The sequence below is a fragment of the Sciurus vulgaris genome, assembly GCF_902686455.1.
Source record: "Sciurus vulgaris genome assembly, chromosome: 12".
Taxonomy (NCBI): domain Eukaryota; kingdom Metazoa; phylum Chordata; class Mammalia; order Rodentia; family Sciuridae; genus Sciurus; species Sciurus vulgaris.
In genome coordinates, this window is record NC_136473.1 from 472,343 (window position 1) to 499,869 (window position 27,527).

The window sequence follows — 27,527 nt, forward strand, 5'->3', positions numbered from 1 at the left end:
CTGAAAAGTCACTTTGGGTCAGGAAAAAGGAAAATAGAAAAGCAGCAGCGGCTGAGCCTCTGAGATGGCGAGGGACACAGAGCCGCCCCCTCAGACCCCGCTGAGCAGCCTGGAGGGAGCTCAGGCCTGAGCGGGAGCCTCTTCTCCCAACACCCCTGCCTGGCCTCTGCCCCCACCTCCCTCTCTGGTACCAGGGATTGAACCCAGGGTGCTCTTCTACGGAGCCTCATCCCTGCCCTGCTTATTTTTTATTTTAAGACAGAGTCTCCCAAAGTGGCCCAGGCTGGCCTCAGACCTCCATCCCCCTGCCTCAGCCCCCAAGCTGCGATTCCAGGTCGTGCGGCCGCCGGCTCCCACTCCTTGTCTGGGCCGCAGTAGCCGGCAGCAGCTTACAGTGCGCGTTCCCTGGCTCCCTGCCGTCTTCGCCAGGACAGGCACTGTGGCTCTTGTCGCCTCCGCCTCCCCGGCCCGCGAGGCTGCACCCAGGCGTCTGTTGAAGGAGTGCCACCCCCATGCCTCGCCGGGGAGGCGCCTGTGCTGTCCCTTCTGCACCCCCTTCCTCCTGTCAGTTTCCTGGCTCCTGGAAGGAACACCTAGGACCACTTCTCCCGGTCCTTCTCTGTCTGAACACAGCTTGCTTTCCTCTGGTTCTCAAATGGCCCAGGTTCCTGGGTCCTCTGCAGATTCCCGTGATCAAAGGTGAGCGGGGTCCTCTGCAGACGCCCGAGGTCAGAGGTGAGCGGGGTCCTCGGCAGGTGCATCTGGTGCGATGGCGTTTGAGCTTGGTGTGCAGGACCAGCTTCATGCCAGGGACTCCCTGGGCCCAGCGTCTGTGGCTAAGCCAGGCTGCGTGTGCTGCCTTGACGGGCTGCCAGGCAGGGCCAGCAGGTGCGAGCCACGAGCAGATGCTGTCGGAAGTGTCGGCAGGTGTCCTGCAGCCCATCTCCTGGGCCTTTGGAGCTCGCCATGCCTTGGCCACAGCCAGGGCCAGCTGGCCCCTCCTGGCCCTTGGGCCGGCTCCTGAGGCTGCCAATCCCAGGTCCTGGGACTGCCAGGCTCTCTACTTGTCTACCAGAAGCCCCGAGCAAGTCTCTTCTGCTTCCAGCCTTTCCTTGAAAGGCCACCACACCAGTCTTTCCATCTTGCTTCCATGTGGTCAGAAAGTAGCCCAGAGTGTGAAGGACAGAGGGACGTGGCCTCGAGGGGGCTGCGCCTGGACAGCTGACTGGGAGCGGCCTATCCTGGGCTGCACCAGGGATCAAAAGCAGTGGCCCACGAGTCTCCTGAGAGCCCAGGGAGGCACAGTGCAGAGCAGCAGGTCACATGTCCGGGGCCCCTCCCTCCCCTCTCAGGCCAACAGTGGCTTGGTCTCCTTGTCCTGCTGTTTCTCTAGGGAACAATACTTTCAAGATGCTAATTACAACTTTCAGTGAGTCCTTTGAACAAGATCACAGAAAAGGCATTTTCTGGGAGGCTTCTCTACCAGGGGCCATGGAGGCTGGGCCTGGGAGGACAGGGCTCAGCACTCAGGTCAGAGGGCTCCCGTCTCAAAGTGCAGAGTGGACTCCCAGAGCCAGCATGCCGGAGAGGGGCAGACGGGAGACGCCCGGTCATGGGTCCTGCCCGGCGTGGGGCCTCCCTGGCCTGTCCCCACATCCGCAGAGCCCCGCCCTGTTATGCAACTTCCTGCCTCTTCCACCAACCTCGCGGTCCCACCACCCCTCTCCACCCATCTCCAGGGCAAGTTCACCCAGACCCTCTGCCCTTGGGTGCAGGTGGTGTAACACCCTGTCCTCTGGCGGAGTGCACACACGCTCTAGGCCCTCACCATGGAGACAGATCCATCACATTCCAGGACACAGAACCGCAGTGGGAGAGTCTGGGGAGCTGGTGACCGGTGTGCGCCGAGGGCTGGCCTGCTCCCGGGCCCGCCTTTCAGCCCCTGTCCTCGCGGACCCTCCGTGCGCCACGCATCTCCTGCATTTGGTCCCTTGACCTTGCTTCTACCGCCTGGGCGGGCAGTGAAGACCAGGCCAGGCAGCTGCAGGCCTCCCCACTCTCCTCTGGGCCTGTGCAGACTTGGGTTTCCCGTTGCTGAGTTGGAACACGCCCTCTCTGAACTGGAGCAGGGATGTGCAGCAGGGAGAGGCTGGGCCGCACTGGACGGCTGGCCTGAGGAGGACGGGTCTGTGGGGCTGGGGAGCTGGGACAGGATGAGGCGTTGGGGCCAAGGGAGACCTAAGGAGCAGATCGTGGCCAGAGCCCACACTGTGTGGTCAGTGGCCCGGAGAAGAGGGCATGGGAGGGACGGGGGACAGAGAGGTGCCCGCACACAGTGCGGACGTGGAGGGAGAGCAGTCACCTGCCTCCGGGGAGGCCAGCCTCGAGGTGTCCCCCGCGGCCCTCACGTGCATTCGATGCTCCTGCCTCGCAGGCACGGGAACGTTCACCTTAGGACCAGGGTAACTAACACTCTTTCAGCTGCAACTTGGTGGAGAATCCTGAAATGTGGGGCCGAGAATTTGTGTTCCAGCCTCCTCACGAGTAAAGATGCCGCTGGTCCCTGTCAAACCACTGCTTCCTGGAGGCACTGGGGATGACCAGGAGCAGACAGAGCGTCCTGGGGCTCAGCACGTCGGCCATGGCTCTGAGGGCCTGGACGAGGTGGCCAGGCTCCTGGGCCCAGGCTCCCAGCCCTGGTGCACAGCAGGCATCTCCAGCAATGCCCTGGGCAGGGCTGCTGGGGGGGCCAGGGCAGCGTGCTCCAGGCTCCTGGGCGGGGTCCTCCAGGCCACTAGAAAAGCACCATAGACTTATTTCTCACGGGTCTGGAGGCTGGAAGGCCCAGATCAGTGGCATATTTGGTGTCTGGCAAGGACCACCTCCAGGTTCAGAGATGGCACCCTCTCTCTGTGTCTTCATGTGCTGGAGGGGAGGAGGGAGCCTCTCTGACACCCATTGACGAGGGCTCCACACTCATCACCTGGGCCCCAAAGGGCCCATCTCCTGGTAGACATGTGTGGAGCAAATCATCTTTAAAATGAAGGGTGGATGTCTGAATGGATGGCTGAGGGTGGCTGGCTAGATGGGTGAACAGGTGGCTGGCTGGATGGGTGCCTCCTTTGGTTCTGCTGCTGAGAAGCTCTCTCTCCTTATCTTGTTGGTCAATGGCTCCACTCTGTAGATTCTACCTCAGTCTTCTTGGGATTCGTGAGCCTCTCTCCCCCGTGCAAGGCCACCACGGAGCCTGCCCCCGTTCCCAGTGCTACTCCAACATGGGGTTTCCAGCACACACGGTTGATCAGTTTGTCCCACTGTTTTCCATGACTATTTGCTGCAAAACTGATCTCGTATTATAAAAACAGCAAATTCCGTGTGGTGCTGTGGAGCTCACAGAGGGCATAGCCGTACCCTACCCCCGGAGGTCCCGACAGCAACCAGGCGCCTCGGGATCCAGCTCCATTGGCCAGAGAAGAAAGCCACGCCCCAACAAGGAGCTGGTGATGGGACAGACTTCCAAGGGTCTCTCACCACCCCCAGGGCCCAGGCGGCCTGTCAGGAACAGAGGGGTGCGTGGTCAATTGTGTGTCAACTGGCCTGGGCCTGAGGAGGCTGGGTGGCCGGCGAGCCCAGCTCGCGGGAGTGTCTCTCAGGCCTTTAGAGAAGAGACCACCTGAAACGCTGGGCTGGGTGCGGGGTCGCCTCGCTGACGTTGGCAAGGGGCTCTCCCCAGGAGGCTGGGTTCTGCCCAGAAGCTTGCACCCAGGGTGGTCTCAGGGTCAGGAAGTCCAGGCTGGGCAGTGTCACGCCTGGCGTCTGGTGCCCTCACCAGCACCCTCACTGACACGAATACGGCAGGACTCTGGCTGAGCTGTGTGCCGTCACTGACCAGAGCCCGCGGTCCTTTCCCATGTCCCTCTCACCCAGTCTTCTTGCCTCTCAGCCAGGGGCCTGGATGCCTTGGCCTCAGTTCCTCTTGAGGGTCCCCTGGCTGTGCAGGCCTCTGGGCGTCCCTGCTTTTGAAGACCTCGACCATTTTGAGGTGCCCTGGTGAGATGTACAGACTGACTGCCCACAGAGGTGTGCAGGACATTCCCTCAGGTCACCCTGGCATTATGGGAGTTGGGGCACAACAGAGGGGGGAGGGCCATGAGGGTCCAACCTCCTGGCCTCGGGCCTCGGCGCGCAGCTGGAGGTGGCATTGCTAGGTGTCTCCACGGGGCTGCTGGCTTCCTGCTGAGGGAGTCCCAAACAGGGACTGCCTTGGGCTGGTGGAGACGCGCCCTCGGTAGCCCTCTCAAGTGAGGCCTTCTCTCCAGGAGGTTGTCTGTCCTGTGCAGCTGCCCATCACCGCTGCCCTCTGCCCTCCTCCTCCATGGCCCCTGCCCTCATCCGACCATAGCCCCTGTCCCTGTGTTTGTCTCCTGTGGCCTGCTGCTCGCCTGGCCAGGCCTGGTGCCTGATGTGGCCTCTGACGAAGGCAGCCCTGGTGTCCTTTCCAGCGTGTGCATGGACCCTGCCACGGCCCCAGGGCTGCCTGCCACGGGAGGCGCCCCACACTGAGGACCCTGGCCAGGGGCTTTGCTGTCTTCTCTGCAGGCGTCCCCAGCCCACCTCCTCCCCGAAACCTTCTTGTTTTTGTTGCATTTATTTACGGAGAAAATATTTCACTGCTCATTACTTCCAAGCTCTTCTGATTTCCTTCGTGAGTTCTTCTTTAACCCACGGGTGAATTAGAAGGGTGTTGTTCTGTTTCCAAATATCTGGGGTAGTTTTCCAGGTATCTTTGGTCATGACTCCAGTCTAGCCCTTTCCGGTCGGAGCAGCTCTGCGGTCTGACTTAAGTCCGCTTGGGAAGTGATCCACAGACACCTGGGCACAGCGTCTACTCTGCAGCTGAGGCTTGAGCGCGGCCTGCCTCTGAAAGCGGCAGTTCCTGCAGAGCCGTGAGTGCCAAGACGAGGCGAGAAGAAGCCGCCCTGTGGGCCCCGGGATGTGCGGTGTGGCCCAGGGGCCAGGCTGGCATGCCGTCTCCGGCAGGTCTGCTCTGAGTCGGTTTGGCAGGTCCCTGCAGGCTCGCTCTCTCCCTGTGGTGGTCCCTGTCCCACCTGGGCCACCTCAGGACCCTGGCAGCAAGCAGGCGTCACCACAGGCGGCACCAGGACCTTGGACCGGGATCGTGAGCAGGATGGGCCTCTTCTCCCTGCCTCTGCAGGCTCACGACTGCTATCAGCACAGAGCGCTCGGCCAAGGGCCACGAGGGCGAGGCGGGTGGCTCAGACCTGGTTTCCAGGGCCGTTTCTTCTGGTCCTGCTGGTCACCAGAGGAAGAGCTCTGGGGCCTTTCAGCATAGCTGTGGGCCGCCCTGCTCCTCCCAGCCTGCAGGGATTGGGGCTCCTTGTCTAGCCTCCTTGGCACCAGCCGAGACCCCCACGTAATGGCTTAGGTGCCCTTATTTCTGACGTGCCTCTGGAATTTCTTCAAGTTCCAGTCCCGCCTCCCTGCGAGTCTGCGGCCCGGGCCTGGAGCACGTCCGGAGCAGCTGCCTTGTGTCCCCTGCGCTCATGACCTCACCTCTTTCATTTCTGGTCTCCCCTGGTCCTTTCCTCTCCTGACAGAGGCTCACATTCTCCCGCGAGTTCTGGGTGGATGCTGGACATTGTGAAATGCACCAGCAGGTGCTGGATGTTTCGCTGTCCCTTGGTAAAGTACTGGACTCGCTCTGGCTGGCAGTTCAGTCCCTTGGGATCCCATCCCAGGCTTACTGGGTGAGTCAGGAGCAGCCCTGGCCACGGGCTGACGTGCCCGCACTCAGGTGGCATAGCTCAGGGGTTGAGTCCCGTGCTGTGAGGTCTGGACTCCTCAGCGGGACAGGGTGAGGGCCACCCACTGTGTGGACCGCAGGGACCGTTTCCAGACCCGGTGGTCTCCTAGCGCAGGAGGCAGCACACGATGACAAGGCCTGGCGCTCTCGCCTTGTCTCCTCATATCCTGCCCGTAAACTCCTGCCCCCACCCCGGTTTGGACCCTTCTCCTGAGTGGGGCCCTCTGACTGTGGGGACAACTGCGATACCTGGAGCACCTCCGGTGCCACACGGGCAGCTGCAGGGCCTGGGCACAGGGTGGAAGCACTGCTTCCTGCACTGTGGTGCAGTGACCCTGTCGTCCCCTAGGGAGGGGTACCCCAGGGTCTGCTGGGGCAGAGTGCAGTTTAATGAGTCTTTTTTTTCTTTTTCTTTTTCTTTTTTTTTTTTTTTTGGTGATGGTGGATCTGAGGACAGAACACAAGGCCCTGCAATGAGTGATGGACCAGAGAGAGGAGGGAGGACTCACCGTGGCCCGAGTCAGTGACGGCATGGAGGGGAGGGAGGACTCACCGTGGCCCGAGTCAGCGATGTGCAGGGAGGAGGGAGGACTCACCGTGGCCCAAGTCAGTGACGGCATGGAGGGGAGGGAGGATTCACTGTGGCCCGAGTCAGTGATGTGCAGGGAGGAGGGAGGATTCACCGTGGCCCGAGTCAGTGACGGCATGGAGGGGAGGGAGGACTCACCGTGGCCCGAGTCAGTCACGGCATGGAGGGGAGGGAGGATTCACTGTGGCCCGAGTCAGCGATGTGCAGGGAGGAGGGAGGACTCACCGTGGCCCGAGTCAGTGACGGCATGGAGGGGAGGGAGGACTCACCGTGGCCCGAGTCAGTGACGGCATGGAGAGGAAGGAGGACTCACCATGGCCCGAGTCAGTGATGTGCAGGGAGGAGGGAGGACTCACTATGGCCTGAGTCCGTGATACGTGGAGATGCCGTGATGCCCCTTCTAGAGGTGTGTGAGATGTGTGCCAGGGCTCCTAGCGCAGAGGTGGAATGCAGCTCAGACCTCTGCTCACAGCTTCCTCTGTGCCCTGGACCCCCTTGGCTCTCTCCCAGGTGGCAGGTCAGAGTAGCTCTGCCCCCAGGCAGGGCCTGGCCTCCTAATTCGCATCCTGGTTGTTCATCAGGTAGCCCAGTCCCCAGGATCTGGGACGAGGCTGCCAATGCTGTGTGCCATCTGCAGTCCTGAGTCAGAGCAGGTGTGGCGGCCACTGTCAGGTGAAACTTCCTCTCCACAGAGGCCCGGCTCCTGAGCAAGCTGGGTTCTCTGCCCGCAAGAGCAGATCTGGGGCTCCCTGACCTGCCTCCCGGTGCTGAGTCCAGAGGCCCAGCAGACCTCCTGTCCTCCAGCTCCTGCTGGCCATCACCTCTGCCAAAGAGCTGGGCCAACCTTGCTGTGTGGGTGGCCTGCAGCCTCACTCCAGCCCCTCGCTGCCTCCTCCTCCCCGCAGAGCCAGCAGGACCTTCATGCAGGTGGGGTCTGTGTGCCGCTGGGAGCCCCCTGGCTGTGGCTGCCCAGCGTGGGACCTTGGCTCTGCTCCTGGGGTATGGGCAGCATCACACAGGGAACCAGGAAGGCCCAGGGTGGAACTTTGTGATGGTTCTCCCAGAAAGTCTTGGTAGAAGGGCCTGAAACCCAGGGTCTCCGTGAAGCCTGCAAACAGGCCAGCTGTCTCCCCAGTCACGCACCAGGAGTCTAGTTCCACAGGAAGCTTGATGGGCAAACATGTCGGCCAAGTGCGTCTGAGAGTTCTGGAGTTGGAGGAGATGAAGCAGGTTCCTTTCTGCAGGGCTTCTCAGGGCATCCAATCTGCCAACATCCAGTAAGTTGCCAGCCAGGGGTTTTGAGTTCGAAGACTTTCCCAGATGCATCTGATGCCAGAGCGTGTCTTGACAGTGCTCCAGAAGGTGCCCTGGAGAAGCTGACATGTGCCACGTCTTTGATTCCCTGAGCTGCCCTCCATTTGCAGGGAGAGCTGTGGGCGCCCCTCCCCGGGCTCTGCCGTCCCCGCTCCGGTGCAGAGGATCACCTGGGCCCTCTGCCCCATCAGCTGCACATGAGAAAGTCCAGGAAAGCACCTGCCGATGGTGGTTCTGGAATGTGCCCTCTGACCTCGGCCTGGCCAGTCTGCCTAGGTGCAGCACTGGCTTCTCCAACTCCTGCATCTCAAGGCTGCTTAGCAATACTGGTCTTGAACTGTGCTAATTAGTAGTTCCCTTTGAAACAACAGGCCTGTTCACTTCAAAGTGACAGCTTTCTCCTTCAGTCCTTCAGTTGAGCTCTCTTTGATTAAAGTCTTCAGAAAAAACATTCTTGATTCCCTTCAATGACCACACATTAGTGCTGGGGATGGAACCCAGGGACTCACCCATGCGAGGCAAATGCTCTACCACGAGCTATACTTCCCACCCTTTTCAGTTTTTACTGGGAGACAGGGTCTCACCAAGTTGCTGAGGCTGGCCTTGAACTTGCAATCCTCCTGCCTCAGCCTCTGGAGCGGCTGGGATCATAAGTGTGCGCTGTAGCACCTGGCAAGCTAAGGTTTTCAGTAGCCTCTGCTTCTGCTTTGAACTGCACGCTCGGCTGATGGGAGGGAGAGCCTCTGTCCCCCAGAGCCAGGACTCAGGCTCCTGCACGGCCACGAAGCTCAGGCATCTGCTTCCCAGAATCAGGTGCTGGTGGGCACTGAACCCTGGCAGAAGGGCCAGGGCCAGAAGCTGACACAGGATGATGATTATTTGGAGAAAGTAGAGGCTTGGGTCCTCAGCACTATGTAACTAAGTTGCGAGTTCCCACTGATCAGCAATCAGCACTCTTGAGTAGGCCAGGCCAAGGACACCTGGCGGAAATGAGCTCAGGGACTCTGAGTGGCAAGGCCATCGTCTGAAGTCTGCTGAAGGACACTGAAGTGTACTGGGTGGGGCCAGAGCCTCGAGTGAGCCCAGGAGCCGGAGGAGGCAGCCGGGCTGGGGATGAGTGGTCATGTGATAAGACACCACCCACGTGAGCACCATGCCCTCCGTGAGCAGGGCAATCCAGCTGGAGCCTGAGCCCATGGCTTTGCAGGCAGCAGAGGCGATGCGGACCAGGGGCTGGCTGCCACTCCCCAGTGTCTGCTCACTCCAGCTTCTCTGCCTAATAGCAACTGGCTCCCTCCTGCCAGGTCTTGTGCTGTGGGAAACCTGGACTCTCGGGAGGCCAGTCCCCTACTGCCCATACCCTGGCCACACGACTCCAATGAAAATACTCTGTTAGCTCTGTCTTCCCGTTTTCTCTATGCTTGGTGCTCAGACTTCTGGGCCTCACTGACTGCAGAGAGGTGGCCCCTCCCAGGACTAGCCAACTCAGGAGCTGAGCCTTGCCCAGGAGCTGGCCTTTCCTGTGCAAATAATGAATCTGGCACTCACTGAGCCACCTGCTCGGGCAATATCCCCTGCCCTGGTCACCCCAGGCCAGGTGCAGACAACCAGGGAAGCCCATCCCCACAGCTCAGAACCACCGGCACCGGCCAGCACGAGGCCTCCTGGCCTGCCAGCCTGTCCTGGGGGGCACTGGGGCTTTATGCCTCTGTTCTGGAGACAGCCCGAGCTTCTTGTGCTGACTGTGGTGTGGTGTGCCCCCTTGCCTGGAGGGCTGTGGGTGAGGGGTGCCTTTCCCCGCAGTCATCTCATGATCTGTGCCCGGCCCCCAATAGAAACCAAACCTGCACTTTACACACTGGACCGACGTCAGGTTTCTGACCAGGGGAGCTCCTGGGGTCCTGCTTGGAATCGTGGGTGGTGCCCCCTCTCCCCTGCATCCCAGGGAGGAAGGTCTCCAACCCTTACTGCCGACCTGTCCTTGTCAGCAGCACGCCCTCCAGCCAGGCTAAGGAAGTAACAGGCCTGGAACCGTCTCTGGGGCAGCGCAAAGTGGACATGGGCCCAGCCTGCTGCTCACACAGGGGATCTGAACTGAATGGTCACTCAGGACCTGGCCAAGTTTACCACCCGAAGTTTCGCGTGCCAAGACCCACCCAGGCCCACAATCTGGGTTCTTCATCCCATGTGGCAGCTAGGTGTCAGAACCCGTGGCCCTGGCAGCAGGAGGGACTGGGCCTCTGCACTGAGCATGTGGGCTTAGAAGGCAGCAGAGGAGCCGTTGGGAGAGACCACCAAGGAGTGTCCACCATATCAACGCCAGCACCATCCTGGTGGGCACCCCCGTCCACCGGCAGTGTGAGTCACTGTTACCCAGGCTGCAACCAGCCTCTACGCCAGAGCCAGAGCTGGATGGGGAGTGAGCACCTGCGGTCACTCCCAGGAGTGTCCAGCCCACTCTCTCAGGACCTTAACTGCCACATCTCACTTGGTGGGCCTCGGACACAGGCTCCACTCCACGATGCACTCGCAGACACGACTCCAAATCTGCTCCAGGGGCCGACTGCGGGCGGGCAGCTGGAGGGATTCCCCTGCTTCAGGGGCCACAGGCCTCCCTCCTAACCTGCCATGAGAATGGCTGCCATTTTTTTGTGAGAACAGAATTCTGACTCTGGCACCACAGTTGGATGGCAAAGTGGGCAGCAGAGCAGACGGAGTCCACTGAGCTCATTAGCCAGCGGGCGGTAGGGGGTGGGGGGCTGCACCAGCCCGGTGCCCATTGGCCCCACGAGGACATCTGGAGCAGTCCACCTGCATCTCTCAGCTGCTGCTGGCCTCACGAGGCAGATCAGGACCAGCAGCCAGCTGCCCGTGCTGCCATCTGCCAGGGCTTAGCCCGAAGAACAGTAGGACCTCCCTGCCCCTCGCCCACTCCAAGGCTGTCAGTGGCCACAGAACAGCCCTGCTCCTCCCCCCACACAAGTTGGCTCCGGTGAGCTCCCGGATGCAGCCTGTCAAGTGGGCAGGGCGGGCCCGCAAGGTCCACTTCAGAGAAAAGGAACCCAGGTTCCAAGAGGGTGCCTCGTCCCTGGAGCCCCAAGGCTTGTCTGTGGTCCTCTGTGCCATCACGGTCAGCAAGGCAGAGAGGGTGGCCAGCCAGACTCCTTTGCCACATTTCGTCCATCAAAACGGAAGCTGACACATGAGCAATGTGTGGCTGTCCCCGCCCCACTCCCTGGCCGTGGGCAGACCCACCTCACGGCGGAGCTCAGCTCTGAGCTCGGTTGAACTTGGCATGACTACAGCTCTGAGGCCGTGCCGCCCTCCTGCCCTGCCTCCGCTGGCACCCACCTGCCTGCCTCGGGTCCTGGGCAGCGCTGGGGCTGTTTCCACGGGTTTCGAACACTCGCACCCCTGCACCTTCCTGGGCCTGGCTTTGCCTCGTCCCCAGTTCCCTGCTGACCTGCGGGCCATTTCTGGCTCTCTTCAAGCTCCAGTCTCCAACTCCTTCCTCCCACCCCAGCCCTCCCCTTCCAGTGATGCACCCAAGAGCTCTCTGTGCAGGGGCCTCGGAGGGGCCCTTCAGCGTCCCTGTGGTCTGCAGAGCCCCAGCCTGCTCCAGTCTTAGCCTTGGAGAGGCCAAGGCATTTTACTAATGTGGACAAGCAGCTTCTCAGTCCTAGGAACTCAGGATTGAACTCCAGGGTCCCTGTGGGTGATTAGGTGGTAGGAGCCACAGGCTCAGAACTTGGGGGCAGGGGCAGGTGATCCACACGTCAGCCCCAGGGTGGAAAAGGATGGTCATTCTGAGAGAGGCCTGAGGCGGGGCTGGAGGGCCGCAAGGCTGGGGGTGGTCTGCACCCGCTGTGGCCTGTGTGGCCTGCTTCCCCCACGCCTGGCTGTCGCTGCCCCGAATGCACTTTGATTTGGTGGGAAGTGTTAGCAGCCAGCCTCTGCCCGTCTTTCCCAGGAGGAAAGCTGGTGCCCTCTACCTCTCTGCAGTGTGGGCTGAACATAACCCTCAAGTTCACAGGCCGAAGCTTCAGGACCTCGGGATGTGACTGTGTGTGCAGACAGGGCCTTTACAGAGGTGACTGAGTTAAAGTGGGGTCACTGGGGAAGCCCTAGTCCAGGACGAATGGAGTCTTTAGGAAAAGGAAGCGATGTGGGCACACAAGCTGGGCAGGCACGGAGGCAGGCCAGTGAGGACAGGTATCTGTGAGCCAAGGAGAGGGCTCCGGGGAACCTCCTGCTGCAGCTTGATCTTGAACTCCAGCGAGATGACCACTGAAGGCAGCCTACCTCCCGCTGCCCAGGAAACACTCCCGGGACTGACCTCAGCTCTTTCTCCCAGGGCCCCACCATCAGGAAATCCCAGTGGTTCCACCTCCAGGTGCCCAGAGACTGGCCCTCTGTCCTGTAGCTCCCTCCCTGGCCAGCACTGGTGGCTCCACGGCTTCCTGAAAGACCTTCTGCTTCTGGACTTCCACCAGCAGCAGCACGGGCTGGCCTCCTCCTCACGCCCTCGGGCGGCTCTCAGGACCCTGCGCTCTCCAACTGTCCCAGGCCCTCTGATCCACCTCTGACGGTCTCCCTGCAACACTGGCCACCTGTGGCTCCTCGCAGGCCCCAGCCTCTTGCAGTCCTGCCCTGGTGACAAGTGCTGCTTCCTCGGGTGTTGACGGGAACATCAGAGAAGCAGCCGAGACAAGCACACTGAGCAGGTTTTATTTAAAGGTAATAATACAGACTTCTCGGGGGCGGGGGGAGAAGGGGGCCATGGCTGAGGCTCTAGAGTCCCGAGAGGTGAGCGCACCCTACATTTTTTTATAGGTTAAGGTCTCTTTTGTTCTCTTCTCTCCCCCCTTATCTCTCCTTCCTACCTACGTAACTAGGCCTAGGCCGGGTTTTGCAGGTGAGATGGGCAGGGCGAGGGCCAAAGTGATTCAGCCAGGCAAGGGCCCAGGGGGCATTAATTAGCAGCTCCTTGCCTGCAGACCTTGATAAGGCAGGTAAATTTCATAACCAATGGGCTCCAGAGGTCCTTGACATTGCATTCTCCCAGGAGCAGGTGGCCTTCACGGCCTCCATTTCCTCAATGCGACCCAGTCCCCTGCTTCCACACTAACTGCCTGTCCCCAGTTCTGGCTTCACTGGTACCTGTGCAGGGCAGCTCTCTCCTGCTCCGAACCCCTCCTGCTGGGGCCCTGCTCACCTACTGCTCTCACCACCCCCATGCTGAGCTCCGAGGCACCTCTCACTGTGGGCCTCTGCCTCCACCCTCACCCGCCCGCCGCCCTTCCCTGACTGCTGGTCTGCCCAGTGCAGTTTAACCGCAAACTGCAATTCTCTGTTCTTACTTGTTCTGCTTAAAGCTCCCCTCCCCAACCCTCCCCATCCCTCATGTGCTGGGATGAAACCCCACAGGACAGACACCAGGTATGTCTCCTGTCAGCAGAGCCCAAGGCCCAAGAGCACAAAGTGAGTGCCTGGGAGACACGGCTGGACACAGGGCACGTCTCGTCATGGACGTCACCGTGCCACGTCCGAGCTGCCGGAGTCTGTGACTCTGCAGGCGTCTTAACTGGGAGTCTCCTCACGTCGTCTGACGCAGGTGCAGCTTCCTCGCTCTCCCAGGATCCCACAGAAGTTCAGCCCTGCTCCACCACCATCTGCTGCTGACTGCTCGGGGCTGGGGCGTCCCAGCCTGAAAGCCGGCTCCATCTGCACAAGCCCTGGCCTAGGCTCCCCTACGGGCTGTCTGCACCCACTCCCTTCCAGAGTCCTATGGTTGGGTCTAACCAAGACACATGCTCCAGGACCTGCTCAGTCCCTGCCTTGGCCCTTCCCAGGCACTCCAGCCGCACCACCATGTCCCTTCTCTGCACCCCGAAGGGATCTGACTTAAAAGCCCTGATACTGCAGGGGACTGGGACAGGGGACCTTTCTTCACTTGGAAATCCAAAAGGTACCTGGATGCTACCTGACCTGCTCTCCATCCTTGAAACCTCATTTTAAATGTCCTGTTGGCTTCATGCTTGCCCGCCCGGCTTCTGCCTCTGTGTGTTGCCTGACCGTTCTTCACATGCATGTGCTCTGGCTGTCACGGGCCGTCAGCCCTGGTAAGGCTGCTTATAAAGTGACACCTTGAAGAACGTTCCTCAGGAGCGAGGCTCATCTCCCCAAAGTCAACACAACATCTCGGAAGTCACTCTGCGGCGCTGCCCGCTCGCGGCTGCTTCCAGAGTGCTTCAGCAGGCGGCTCGTCTCTGCCCGGCTGAGACTGACGGGCCTCCTAGATTCCACTGCAGCGCCTGAGCCTCCTCATGCTGCCTCCGGCCCGTCACGGCCCTGTGAAGGGCACCATCTCCAGCTACCTTCTGCAGAGCTCCTGCAGACGGCGGGTCTGGGGGACTGTCCTTTCTCTTCCCTGACGAGTCTCAATGCTCCCTTGTGCTGTCAGCACCAGGCTGAAGGCAGAGTCTGCCCTTCGCTCTTGGCTGAGGCATGGCCCAAAGCTGGCATGGTGCTTGGCACAGGGGGCACTGGGTAACTGCTTGTGGAGTGGGTGACTCATCTCCACACTCTGAGACCTTGATCCTGCAGGGCGGGGTGGCTTGCACCTGAAGTCCTGGGTCTGGAGAGGTTGATGGAGTCCAGGCTGGCCACAGAGGGACCCCATCTAAAAGAAACCGATCCGACCACACAGAAAAGACCGCTTTCCCTCAGTTCCTGGGTGAAACACTCCACCAACAGGAGACATGCTGCCAGGGGTCCTGGCCCTTTAAATCCCTCCCTGTGGTGCCGGGCGGGAACCCCAGCCAGGCAAGGCTCCACCGAGGAGCTACCCCCAATCCTTCCAGGCAGACAGGCCGAGAATCCCTGCGAGGCTCTAAAGGCTGACCTCATAGGGCGGCCCAGGCCCAGGTCTCCCCAGGACCTCCTGAGGGGCCTTGCCCACTGCCTGTCTCGGCGGGACACAAGCAGGGGCAGCCCACCTCCCAGCTCCAGCTCCCGCTCTCGCTCACCAAGCCCTGCCCCCTCCCAGATGCTCCCGTTACTCGGTGCCCTTGACACTGTCCTGCCCAGCCCAGGAGCCTAGCCCACTGTCTCAGGCTGGCCCTGCTGGCATCTGATGCAGATGTTTCTCCATAAAACCCCTCTCTTCTAGCCTCCTGGGACATCCTGGATTGCTTCTCCTCCTGCCTAAGCAGTTTCTTCTTGGAATGAAGCCCATTTGGTGAAAGAGGTACAACCTTGGTGCTTTTCTGGACTCTCCCAGGAAACCACATCCAGAGCACAAAGATCTCAGGGATCGGAGTCAAGCAGGCGTGTTCAGAACAGGCAGCCCACGGCGCACCTCAGCTTCCTCCTGCTGTCGGCAGAAGTTGTGTGCTCAGTGCAGACCTGTAATACCTGTCCAATAATTGACGGATGGGCAAACAGTGGATGCGGATGTTTAGTCCAGCTAGTGTCTGGATTTTTTTGCACTGGATTTTTTTTCATCAGAGTTTCTTCATTTGTTCTTTTCGTCCCAAATATTCATTTCGAAATGTTTAGCGATAGACAAACATCAAAAGAGTAGAACAAAGATAACCCAGTGCGTGCTCCCCTGGCCTCAGCAATAAGTGTTTTTACATTTGTTTTATCTCTTTCTGTATCTCGTCTAAAGTATTTATAACATTCTCTATGAATATAAATACTCTTGCTGGGTCATTTGAAAGTAAGATGCAGACATTCAACATCTCACCCACAAATACCCCAGCACACAGCTCCTGAGAATGAGGACATTCCCTTGCAACCACAGCAGCTCCAGAACTGATAACTGTTTCAGAATGTAACCAAATAGCTTTCCCTTCATTTCTTCTGCAATTGGAGGAGTCTGCCTTTTGATTGGACAGGAAATTTCCTTCCCTAAATTGGACTCCAGTTTGGGGCGTACAAATCCATTGGGATTTGTGAGTGAAGTCAAGACTACAGTTCAGGTAAGACGGTTGCTCTCTGTTCAGGGGTGACGCTGGCTCTTCCAGGCCCCACAGGTGGGTTGCTTCCAGAACAGACCATGCCGGTCCTCGAACAAGCCCAAGGAGATGCTGTTTGGAGGCTGCAGTGGGTGGGTGGGCCCCTGGGGGCCCTCCCAGCAATCAGACTCAGCAGGTCTGGAATGGGATCTCAGAAACTTACATTTTTATAAAAGTTCTCCAGGATTCGAAATTGGGCAGGGGTCAGTGTGGGACCTTCTGGTGGGCTACAGGGCCCCAGTGTTGCTTGTGGCCCTTCAGCCTGTGGTCCATGGGATACTATGTGACACCTCCAACCACCTATGGAAGTGAGTGGAGCAGAGTCTGTAGGATGGAGGCTTCCTCAGGGCGTCTGTGTGCTACGGCACCAGGGACTCTTGTGCTGAGGGGCTGTGGTTGGTGGGGGCTGGTGGGATCCCTGCTCCATGCTGGGATTGCTGACTGCACTGGCTTCTCTGATCCTCAGCTCCTCGTCCTCCAAGAGGGCCAGCGATGCCTCCTCCGGGGGACTCTGGGAGGGCCTGGCAATGAAGGCACCTTGTGCACCGAGCCAGGCATGTAGGCCAGCCAGGGTCTGTTCACCCCGGGGCAGAGCCACCTGGGGAAGCTAGGGCAGGCTAGCTTCAGGTACTCCTGGGAAGAAGTTCATCCTGCTTGAGGGAGGCGCCTGTGTGCAGGAGGAAGGGGTTGGCTGAGGGTGGGGAAGTTTCTATGTGTCCAGGAGGGACCCGGGAGAGGAGAGCACAGTGTAGGAGTGTCCACAGCCACAGCACTGGTCAGTATTCATCTCTGTGGAGCGTGGCCCTGGCAAGCGGCCTACACTCATCGGTACTCCTGAGGCAGGTTCCTAACTGACTCCCAGCCTAGCACCCAGGTGCACTCCAGCTGACCGCGGGCAGCCCAGGCCTCAGGGCCCCAGCAGCTGGCAAGTCAAGGCTGAACATGGACCTGGCGAGTTCTCCAGGAGCCGTGGGACAGGGTGGGTGTGGCAGCAGAGGTGAGGGCAGTCAGAGCCAGCATTTCTCTGGGGAGACCAGTAGTCCTCAGTGAGGACCTGGAGGGGCCACTGTCCTCCTCAAAGAAAATGGTACCCCCAAATGTGGTGCTTTGGACTTTGAGCTGAAAGACATGGAAGAACCTAGAAGCAAGGCCTCTGGCTGTGTCCTGTCCTGCTCTGCTCTCTCTCCTTTCTCCCCAGGGCCGTCAGAGAAACCTGGATTCCTCTCCCTCCCTGGGTCCTAAAGACAATCCCTCCCACAGCCAGCCATGCAATCTGGAAGCATAAGCCCAGCCCCAGGCCTTCTGTGTGGGCACTGGAGATGAGCAGCCCTCCGCCCCGCCTGGCCTGGGGGTAGATCATGAGACCCTCCTCCAGGGGGACCTGACACACTCCGGAAGGAAGGAGTGCTGAGCAGCGGCCAGGCAGAGTCCAAGCACTCCGGCCTTGCCAGGTCTCCCGGGCCTGTGTCCACCGGGTCAGACCTTTTCTGTGCAGCCCCGTCTACAGGACTGCCGCGCGTTATCCAAGCTGAGCGTAAAACCCGTCTTCCCAGGGCCTTTGGGGCTTCACTTCTGAAGGCTCCTGTGCCCCGTGGAGCTCTGGTGAGACGGATCTGTGCCCCCCTCCTGCCAACCTGGCTTTGTTTAGGAGGTCGGCCGTGCCCTCGTGATGGGTGAGGAGGGGTCTCTCCTTCCTCCCCACCTCAGCAAAGAGCACGCCTTCCAATGGCTAGTGCGACGCTGCGCTTGTTCCAGGACTGTGTGGCCTGTGGCTCAGAATTTCAGTGGAAAAAGAACTCTGCGAATGAGAGGACTGAAGCATGGCCTGTCCAGCTCCCACGGAGCTGCCCCTCAGCTCTGGTCACAGCTCCCGAATGGCCACAGGCAGAGTGATCCAGAAGACGAAAGCCTGCGGTCACCCTCACAGCCCGACACGCCCCTCGGGTGGGGTGGCAGCTGCTTCCTCACACAGAGGATGCAGTGGCCCTGCCGGCGAGGACATTTCTGGCCATCTAGGTCCAGTCGTAGGGCAGCTGCCCCAGGGCACATGCAGCCAGGGACAGGAGGTGCCACTGCAGTGGCAGTGTCCCACAGGTGGATGCAGTGACTTTCCTGGAAGCCCCAAAGTCAAAGGGCCCTGACGACCTCCAGAATGCTCACTAACAGGACTTCACGTGGAAAGTGTGCGTGCTGCAGCTGCACAGCATGCGCGCACCCAGCACCAGGCCCAGAGCCAGAACGTCCGTCCCCAGCAGCCACACGCCCTGGCACCAAGTTCCCGCTCCTCATGGCAGCCCCTCCAAGGAGGCCCCGCGGGAGGTTGGGAGCGCATGAGCAGCTCTTGTTCCCTAGCTCTTCCATCCACGGAGCTGCCTTGGCAATGACTCCGCGTCCCACGCCTTTCTTTAAATCCAGAACAGCGCTCGCTCCGTCTGACCGTCGCAAAACTTCCATTGATGATTGCAGAGAAGTCCAGGGACGCATGCCTGGCCCGTGGCATGCTCCTCAGCAACGCTGACACAGGCAGGGTGGCCGTGTCCTTCCACCCGGCTCCCACGGACAAGCCATTTCCCAGGCACAACTCAAGTGAGGATGTTCCTGGGAAGGTCGTGGTGGGGTCAGCACTACCCACTGGCACCAGAGTTTGTGAGCCAAGGCACTCACAGGGCTCGCTGTTGTGTTTCAAAGTGTCCCCTCCCAGGAGAGCAGCCCACAGCGAGTCCCGGAGAAGGGCGGAACCCGGCAGGACTTTTTTGGATCTCTGCACAGCCTCTGTACAAAAGTGCTTCAAGTTCTAGGGGAGTTCTCATCATCCAGCTCTGGTGTTTAATATTTTGGCTCTATTCAAGAAGCTTTAACTTTGTTATTTGTTATCCTGCCTGGGTACTTTCTCCCACTAAGATATTTTAGGAAAAGGAAACTCAGACAGCCAGCCTGTGGAAAGAGGTTCTGCTGTGGGGACGTGATGTCTCTTTAGGCTGTATGGGGCCTCTGGCCTCTTGGCCTCCTCAGAGGCTGCATTCCTGTGTTGCCATGAGCAACAGTCAGGGGCTCCTGGCATGGTCACCTGCTGTTGGTGAACACCAGCAGCAGTGCTGAGCGGTATCCTGGGCTGATAAGGCCAAGGGGACAGTGCTGGGAGTGTACTCAGCCCCTCGCCTCTGAAAACCACAGGGACTGTGCCCGAGGCAGAGACAGGAGACTGCAGAGGAGGAGCGGGCATGTGCCAGCTACCGGGGAGGCAGGACCAGTCTAGAGGCCTGGGCAGTGCAGCCTTAGCAGGCGATTTCAGCTCCTGCCTCTTTTGTGCTCTACAAGACGAAACCAGAACCTACCACACTGCAAGCAAAATCGCCTTTTCAAAGTCAAACTTAGGAAGCTGCACCAGTCAACACGGAGGACTCACCTTTCACCCCATGCACCGATTTTTAATGTCTTGCCACACCCACTTGATCACCTGTCTACGTTGTCTCTGAGTCAAGAGGCTGGCTATCTGCTGGCTATCCTTGTTCTGTGGACACTCAAGCTCATGTTTCTGGGGAACAAGCACATGGTCCTATGCAGGCTCAGGAGGGTCAGCACATGAGGAGTCTCACTCTGCTGTGCTGTGGGGTGGAATACTTCCTCCTCCAATCCACATGCCATGGCGGAGTACCGCAGACTGGGAACCTCACGGAGAACCAGCTCTGGAGGCTGGGTGTCCAAGATCCCAATCCAAGATGGCACCTCAAAGCTGTTTCCCACACAGGAGGAGGCTATATCCTGACCCCGCAAACACTTGTGGCTGTACCAACCCATCCTGTGGGCAGAGCCTCACAACCCAAGCACGTCTCTTTGGGCTCACCTCCCAGTGCTGGACCACTGCATATTGAGTTCCAGCACAGGTTTGGGGACATACTGAACTGTGGCAACAGCACACTGTCCCCTGATCTTGCAGTGTCCCCAGGCCCTGCTCACATCCTCCATGGTGTTTTTACCCCTGGTATGGGAGCGTGCCCTGCATTCATCCAGGTTCCTCTGGAGGGCCCCTTGTTCGAGACAGCTGCTCTTCACTGTCTTCTGCAGTAGCGACACTTCTGAGGAATACACGGCAGTTATTGTACAAAATGTTCTTGGCTTTTTTTCTCCCATACATATGCATGACTAGATCAGGTTGACACCAAGTCATGATGTCACATCCTTCTTGGGGTTTTTGTAGATGCAGGATTTCCGTCACCCTTCACCAGCAACGTTGGCTTTGGACATCTGGCCAAGCTGTGGCCATTTTCCCACTAGTTCCGAACCTCCCCCTGCAGCTGGTACCGACCTGTTGAAAGACCCTGAAGACTCTGCAAATCCCCTCCTTCTCATCCAGCCCTCCACTGGTGTCACTGGCCCGGCCTCTCCAACCTCTGCTGTGGCTTTTGGCAGCGGCTACCCACGCCGCAACCAGCTGGCCTTAATGGAAAGAAAGACAGGTGCCCTCTTCGGTACCTGTACTCTGTCAAATGGACTCAGGTTCCTATTGTATTTGGGTTTGTTTTGAGCTGCATGTTGTCTGAGATTTTGTGGGTGGGGTGGCAAGCTTCACGCAGGCTGTCTGAGCTGCACAGGCTCACTCTATTTCTCTTTTTCTGTCTTTCTTTACTTTCTATCATAACATGCTGTGGCTTATCTAGTACCTTCTAGGCCCTGATTCCTTCAGGAAAGGTTCTTAGGGTAGACACGGAGTGGTCTTCAGCATGCAAGCTCTGGGTGCAGGGCGAGCTCAGGGTTGCAGGGTGTCAGGGTGCTGGCCTCCACTGGCCAGATCTAGGAAATATCCGCACATGGTCTGGACCCGGGTCATGTGTGCACAGTATGTGAGCACAGGTGTGTGTGTGAAATGAACTCCAGGCCTGGTCTGCAGGGATCTCGCTGGCCTTTCTCAGTCCATGTTGAGTCTGCCTCCTTCCACGGCAGAAATCTCAGTTCCCCAACATCCTGGAGGGCACAGGATGTGTTGAGTAGTTTAATGGCTACATCCTTAACACTATTAAAAACCCCTGAGAATAAAAAATCCCTGGGGATGAATGGGCCACGTACCTTGTTTGAAAGTCACAAGCATTACTTTCTTCTACCCCTGTCCCTTATGTTATTCACTGGCAACATAGTTGGGTTCAGGTATTTTGGTTTGGCTATGTTTTTTTTGTTTTTTTTTTTTTTTTTAATTCTCTTCCCTCATCTGTTGTTTTAATTTTGCTTTTTGAACATGTAGAATTTTGCAAAACCTAAACCTAGAAAAAAAGGTTACTTTTCCTCATATCCTTACTCCCAACTCTGCTGGTCACCAATTGTATTGTTTTCTGGTCTACCAGTACTCTGTGTGGCTCTGGGTGCATTTTGCCAAAAGAAGCAAACATGCTCAGTGTGCAGACCGCATGCGCACACTGTTTCTCTAACGTAAGAAGTCGCTTAGGCTCTCTGCCATGGCACTTTGCTCTTTTAACTTATTTTTCTTTCATCTCAGAGCACATCCTGGAACACTCCTGCCCGCCCACAGAAGCCGGCCTGGTCTTCGGTCTTGTATGTAGTGCTTGTCAAGCATTTTGACTTTGGGTCCATTTGGGTGGGATGATCATTCTTTGTAGTTTTGGTTTGAAATGGAGTGAAGTTTGACATAGTTCCATGTCTGTGGACTCTGTTGAGGTCTTCATTGTCCACTTACAGTCTCACCCATTTCACAGGTTCATGCTTTTACCCTTAGGGTCCGACCTCCTTGCACGTCAGGGTATCCCTCCTCTCTCCAGGGGTGTGAACACCACCTCTTCCACTTTGCTGCTTGTGCTTCATTGTGGTGAAACACACAGGAACCCACCATCACCATCATCCCACGTGTGCAGCTCAGGGGGACCAGGAGCACTGTTAGAAATACCCAGGAGCCACAGGAAGTCAAACGCTGCTGCTGGGAAGTGGGTGAGCGAGGCCAGCAGGGTGTGCGGCCCTTGAACGGCCCTTGCCCTGACCAGAGGAGCAAGGTTGTGCAATCGTGTGACTAGCTAATTTTAAAATTGGGGCAGCCAGGGGCTGGGGCTGTGGCTCAGTGGTGGAGGGCGTGCCTAGCACGTGTGAGGCACTGGGTTCCATCCTCAGCACCACATATAAATTAAAAAATAAGATAAAGGTATCGTGTCCATCCACAACTAAAAAATTTTTTTAAAAATTGGGTCAGACAAAGGGAAACATCGAATTAAAATGGCACCAATGGATCCGATTAGGATGGAACACAGAACCCTGAAGATGGGCCACACCACCTCCTCTTCCTCACCATGCTCATCATCCACCTCCAGAGCCTTGTCTCCTTCCACCCGAAACTCTGTCCCCACAGACAGACGCCCCCTCCAGACCGTGGCGCCCACTCTGCTTTCTGTCTGCAAGGCGGCCGCTCAGTGCACCTCAGGACATCGTGAAGGGACACTGTGGCGTGCATCCCTGAGCATGGGCCTCCTTTTGCTGGACATGGGAGCGTGGGGTGCAGCCACGCCGCAGCACATTGCACTTCCCTTCCTTTCCAGGGTGGGGGACTCCACTTGGCCAACGCCTTTGTTGTTTGCCTATCTTCAGGGATTGCGAATGCCACCTTTTATCTGTTCAGGTTCCTGTTTCCAATTCTTTCAGCTCAAGCTCAGTCGTGGGGTTGCTGCATCTTATGGTGATTCTGCCTTTGTGAGGAGCTGCTGCTGGGCCTTGGTCCACAAGCACAGGAGCTCTCCCCACCCTGCTTGGCTGGTTCCCCCAAGTGGCTCCCTGAGAGTCCTTGAAAAGTCCCTGGGCGTGGTCACGCTGGATCTTGCACCAGGCTCATGTGGCTTGGCCTGGCCTCGGTGCTTGGAGGATGGGATGGCGACCTGGGCCAGAGCTCTGCCGCCTGCTGTGCCTTCGCTGCTGTCTCTTTTCCAGACTGCTCTTGGGAACTCCGATGCCAGCCTAATTTATTATCTTCAAGGGTAGTTTGATCTTTCTTGCCTTTAGAGTTTAAAAGTTTCATTAAGATATGTTTTGGAGTTGATCATTCCTGGCCGGTTTTCCACGATCCATGAAGGCACTTTGGGTTTGAACATTTGAATGTTCCCTGTTCCTGCAGAGTTTCCCCAGATGGTGGCTCCAGTACCGACTCCAAGACTTCCGTGCCTACGTTAGGGACTCCAGTTATGGTATCTTGGTCCTTCTTTCCCAACTTTCATTTCAGCAACTTCCCCCTGAATCTTCTCACTTTTAAATCTTATTTCCGATTTCTTGATTTTCTTGCCGTTCTTCAAGGTCCCTTTACCCATTTTCACATAAATACGTTTTCTCCTAGCTGCCTTGTAGCTATCCTTTCTTCCTGGGATGGATTCTGCCTTTACTTCCAATTTCTTTTCTGAACTGGGTCCACCCTCGTTGTCTCTTCCCAGTTTGTGTCCAGTCTGTTCCTGGTGTTTGAGCTCTGTTCCGAGCTGTGTGCACATACAGACACCTGGCCCTTTATTCAGTTTGGTGGGTAGAAGAGCCACTGCTTCCACTCTGTGGTTCTTCTGGGGGAATTTTTGCCCGGCCACTGTCATGGTGCCTTTAGTCGGCCTTAGGAATGGGACGATTTTTTTTTTTTTTTTTTTTGCAGTAGCTTTTGCCCTTGACTTGATTTTTCTTGCTCCTAGGCATCTGGGCAGGTTTCCAGGCTGGGAGTTTTCTCTCCCACCTGTGTACTGAAGCGCAGACTTTCATACATGATGCCCGGGGCTGAGGAGGGACCAGCTGTCTTATTTCTGCAGGATCTTCTGGCTTCCTTCTTTTCCTTCACCCCCAGGCCTCCAAAGGGCATTACCTTTTCCCTATTTATATGACTTGTCCTAAGAAGCAAGGTTTTTCTCACGGCTGCCACTTCTTTTCCCATTTTTTTTCCTACAAAGTCCCTTTCCCTGATCAATTTTTAGTTCTTGGTGTTGAACTTTCTCTTTACAGAAGGAGGAGGCGTTGTTTCCCCTAAGTCCTTGGCTATAGTGGAGGAGCTCTGTTGGAACTTATGTCTTTTCTTCCTTCTTCCGTAATCTGAAGCTTTCTGCTTTTGTAGAGGCCATGGGTAGATACCATCAGCAACTGCCATTATCCTGGGACTCTGAGGCTCTTGAAAAACTGATAATGTGTCAAGTGCTGGTAACATTTCTTCCTTTTTCAGGAGCACTGGCAACTTTGACGCTACGAGGGCATGCCAAGGTTACACCGACGCTGTGACGAGACAGCTGTTTCTTCCACGTTTGGAGATGCTCCCTGTGCAGACTGAGCTCTTCTTTCAAGAAAATATCCCATGAAAAGGAAAAGATTTAAGAATAAAATTTGCCTTCCTCCCCATTTCATATCTGTTTAACACGATCACCTCCTTGATATTAGGCTGTGCAACCCAGAAAGGCGTGCGTTTGAAAATCACCTTCCCAGGCTCTATCTTAACGCCCCACCTCTGCGTAAATAAAACGGTGAACCTGACACTGGAGATTGGGGGCGTTTTGCTGCAAGCTGAGAACGGAAGCTGCAGCAAGCGGCCGCGCAGTCGGGCCCAGGGCCGGGCCTCGCGCTCCGCCTCCGCCACAGCCACCTGCCAGTCACGCCGCGCGGCGCTCGGGGCGGGGCATCTTAGCCCACAGACGCGGCCCCGCCCCGGCCCCGCCTCCGCGCGCCGATTGGTCGCCCTTTGCTCCCTGACCCCGCCGCCGGGCCGCGCTTCCTGCCGGGCGCCGAGCGCCGCCCGCCCGCGTCCCCGCGTCCCCGCGTCCCTCGCGCCGGGTCCCGCCCCGCGCCCGGTCCCGCCCCGGCCCGCCCGCGCCCTCCGCCGCCGCCGGCCAGGCTGCAGTCGGCGCCGCGCCGAGTGGGAGGATGCGGCGGCGCTCGCGGATGCTGCTGTGCTTCGCCCTGCTGTGGGTGCTGGGCATCGCCTACTACATGTACTCGGGGGGCGGCTCCGCGCTGGCCGCGGGCGGCGCGGGCAGGAAGGTGAGTGGCCCGGGGCCCGCGGGTGCCAGGCCCCTGTGCACCTGGCCTCCACCCCGGCCCCTGTGCACCCGGTCCCCACCCCGACCCCTGTCCACCTGGCTTTCCCCCTGGCCCCCGCCCACCTTGTCCCCCCACCGGCTTCTGCCTACCTGCTCTCTCCAGGCCCCTGTCCTTCTGCACCATCCCCGACCTCTGTCCGTTTGGTTCCCCCATTGGCCCCTGTCCACTCCATCTCCCTCCGCACCCCCTGTCCACATGACTGGAGTCCTGTCCCCGCGCAGCTTGCCCTGCGCGGAGTGTAGGGGAGGGTGCGGGGAGCACAAAGGGGTGGGCAGCGAGCAGGAGGAGCGACTGCTCTTCCTGCTCGGCGTGCACACTAGGAGTCAGGAGTCCAAGTTTCTTCTGGACCCCTCGGTACAGGCGGCAGCAAACCCTGGCGCCTGCCTCCGGCCACCCTGCAGGCTGTGATCGCTTGTCTGGCCCCATCTGCCCTTTGCCGCGCAGGGCGCGGACACCCGGAGCCACACACGCACACCAGCCCCGCCCCGGATGGCCGCCGCGCCCGACCCCGAGCGGTCGCCAGAGCCCCGCGGCCTGGCCCTGGGTCCTTTCTGCCCAGCGCGGCCCCTGGCCTCCCGCGAGGATGCGGCCTCCTGCGCTTGCGTTTCCCAGCCCCACTTCCCGGTCCACAGTCCCCCTGGATGGGTGTTTCCCACGGGCGCCAAGGGCCGAGCCATGAAGCTGTGGGGGAACATAGGACTGCTGTGTGGTCCTGCTGCGTGGCTGGCGGGTTTGGGAATCTGGAGGACTCTGAGCACCGGGCCATCGTGTATCAGCCCCTGTGCTGTCGAGCTACCCTGCTAGTCGGAGGGGTTTCTGGGGTTTTATTGTCTTATAGGCTTTGAAAGCAGCCTTCTCTTTTCCAAAGTCCTTAAGCCTCATTAGTGACACCAGGAACCCAGAAAGTCAGTTAATGGAGTCGGAACTTGTCTGGGCAAGGAGTGAGGAAATGAACTTGCAGCCATCCCAGACATCTGGGAGAAGCCTGACCTTCCATGTCCACACTGGGCTTGGCTGCCTCTAAGACAGCTACTAGCTGCCCCTGTTCATTCATTCCCAGCCCTGGCTCTAGACTGAGGTAGGTGGAGGTGTCTGGTTTAGCTCTTGGTGAGTTCATGGTGGCTCTTTTCAGAGTGGCAATGTGGGGAGAATGTCTCCATGTGCAGATGGTCTGGCTTGGTGGAACTGACCTGGGCTCTCAGCCCTGCTTTTAGGCTGAATCCTTGAATTCTTGAATCAAGAGCAGGTGACTTAGGAAGCAGTTTGGTTCTTTGAAAACTATGTGGTTCTAAACTGGAATGATATTTACAAGCTTGGCTTCCCAGTAAACTGCCCTGGCCCCTGGCCTAGCCTGGCCTGCTGGTGAGACCCCTTATCCTTACCACTGCAGTAGCACAGGGGACTAGGGCAGGTGTGTGGGGTCAGCTTCCCAGGGCTTTGTCCTCAGCTGGGGGCTGCAGCTGGTAGACAGTTGGCAGGGGCTTCTTGTTCAAGCCTCGAGACACACCCTCACCTGCATCCCCACCTGTGACCTTTAGCTTAGAGGGAAAGTCTGAGGAATCCTCATGGCCAGGTGAAGACCAGGTGGAAGAGCTGGGAGGCGCTGTGTGTGAGTTGGGGTGCTTTGGGGTGCTGGTCTACCAGTCACAAGACTCACTCCCAGCCCCCAGAGGAGGAGGGAGTGTATAAAGGCCAGAGCTTTTGACATTGCCGAAGACTCAGCCCAATGGGGTGGACCCTGACATAAGGAAGGGAGGACCTGAGATGCTTTCTGGAGGGCCACCAGTACCTGCTCTCTTGAATTCCTGACCTATAGGAGAACTGCCTCCTGCAGACTGTTTCCCAGGGTTTAGACATCTTCATGATAAAAGAAAACATGTGATTTGTTCAGCTTGTTAAGTATGGACATAAAAAAGATAGTGGTATATGCATGAAATAACAGAATTTAAATGCTATACTTTTTTATTTTAAAGAGATAAATGGGCTTATATTTTTTCTTTGTTTTCTACTATTCATGTCAGGGCTTTGATTCCACATTCAGCCAATTTCTCCATGTTCTGAGGTTTTTCATGGGGCATCAGTCTTCAGGATTAGACTTCGGGGCTTGTCTGAGGGAGGTTTTCTGCTATTTCAGCAGCACGGCCTGGGCTCTTCATTGTGTGCCCTGCCTGTTAAATAACTCATCGCAGAACTGTTATTCTCCATTTGGAAACCCAGAAAGTCAGCTCACTTCAGATTGCAGATTTAATAAACCAAACAGGAGTAAGAGCTGAAAACTGACCCCCCGCCTGCACTTGCCGCAAAACTCAGGACTCCATGCTGATGCTCAGGATGTGTGTTAAAGCAATCTGTGTGCAGTTTCATTTGGCATTTCTTGTACATTTGTAGTGGCCTCCCCCTCCCCATATTTAGCTCTTCCTCCTGAATTGATGAGTTGCTCTTAAGGAGGCCCCTACCTTGAGCATCTCAAATGCTTTAAAATTATAATCATGTTAAATCTCCCCAGGGTCCTGGGCTGTTTGGCACAGTGGAGGTGCAGAAGAGAGGAAGGCATTGCTGTTTAAATGAAGTGGCCTCTGGGTGAAGTGTGGCTACCTTGGTGGAAAGGACAGGGCTTCCAGTGGGGGAACCATGTGCTCTGCTGGGAGAGGGCAAGACATGTGCCCCTCACCTCTGCATCCCCCCATCCTTGGGGAGCCCAGGGCCTGCAGTACCGCCCCTCCTGGGAGCTGGTGTG

At 57.9% G+C, this 27,527-nt stretch overlaps 2 protein-coding genes across 2 annotated transcripts in view; one reads left to right on the forward strand and one right to left on the reverse strand.

The window, feature by feature from the left end:
* Nucleotides 1–23,616: 23,616 nt before the first annotated feature.
* The window catches only part of PGBD5 (piggyBac transposable element derived 5), a 140,637-nt gene continuing 136,726 nt past the window's right edge, over nucleotides 23,617–27,527 (reverse strand). The window contains exon 8 of the mRNA XM_079107636.1: nucleotides 23,617–23,626. The gene's annotated coding sequence lies outside the window, so the exon portion shown is untranslated. The remainder of the gene's footprint in view (nucleotides 23,627–27,527) is intronic.
* GALNT2 (polypeptide N-acetylgalactosaminyltransferase 2) overlaps nucleotides 24,468–27,527 on the forward strand; it is an 80,166-nt gene continuing 77,106 nt past the window's right edge. The window contains exon 1 of the mRNA XM_079107635.1: nucleotides 24,468–24,730. Coding sequence (XP_078963761.1) covers nucleotides 24,614–24,730 — 117 coding nt within the window. The 5' untranslated portion in view covers nucleotides 24,468–24,613. The remainder of the gene's footprint in view (nucleotides 24,731–27,527) is intronic.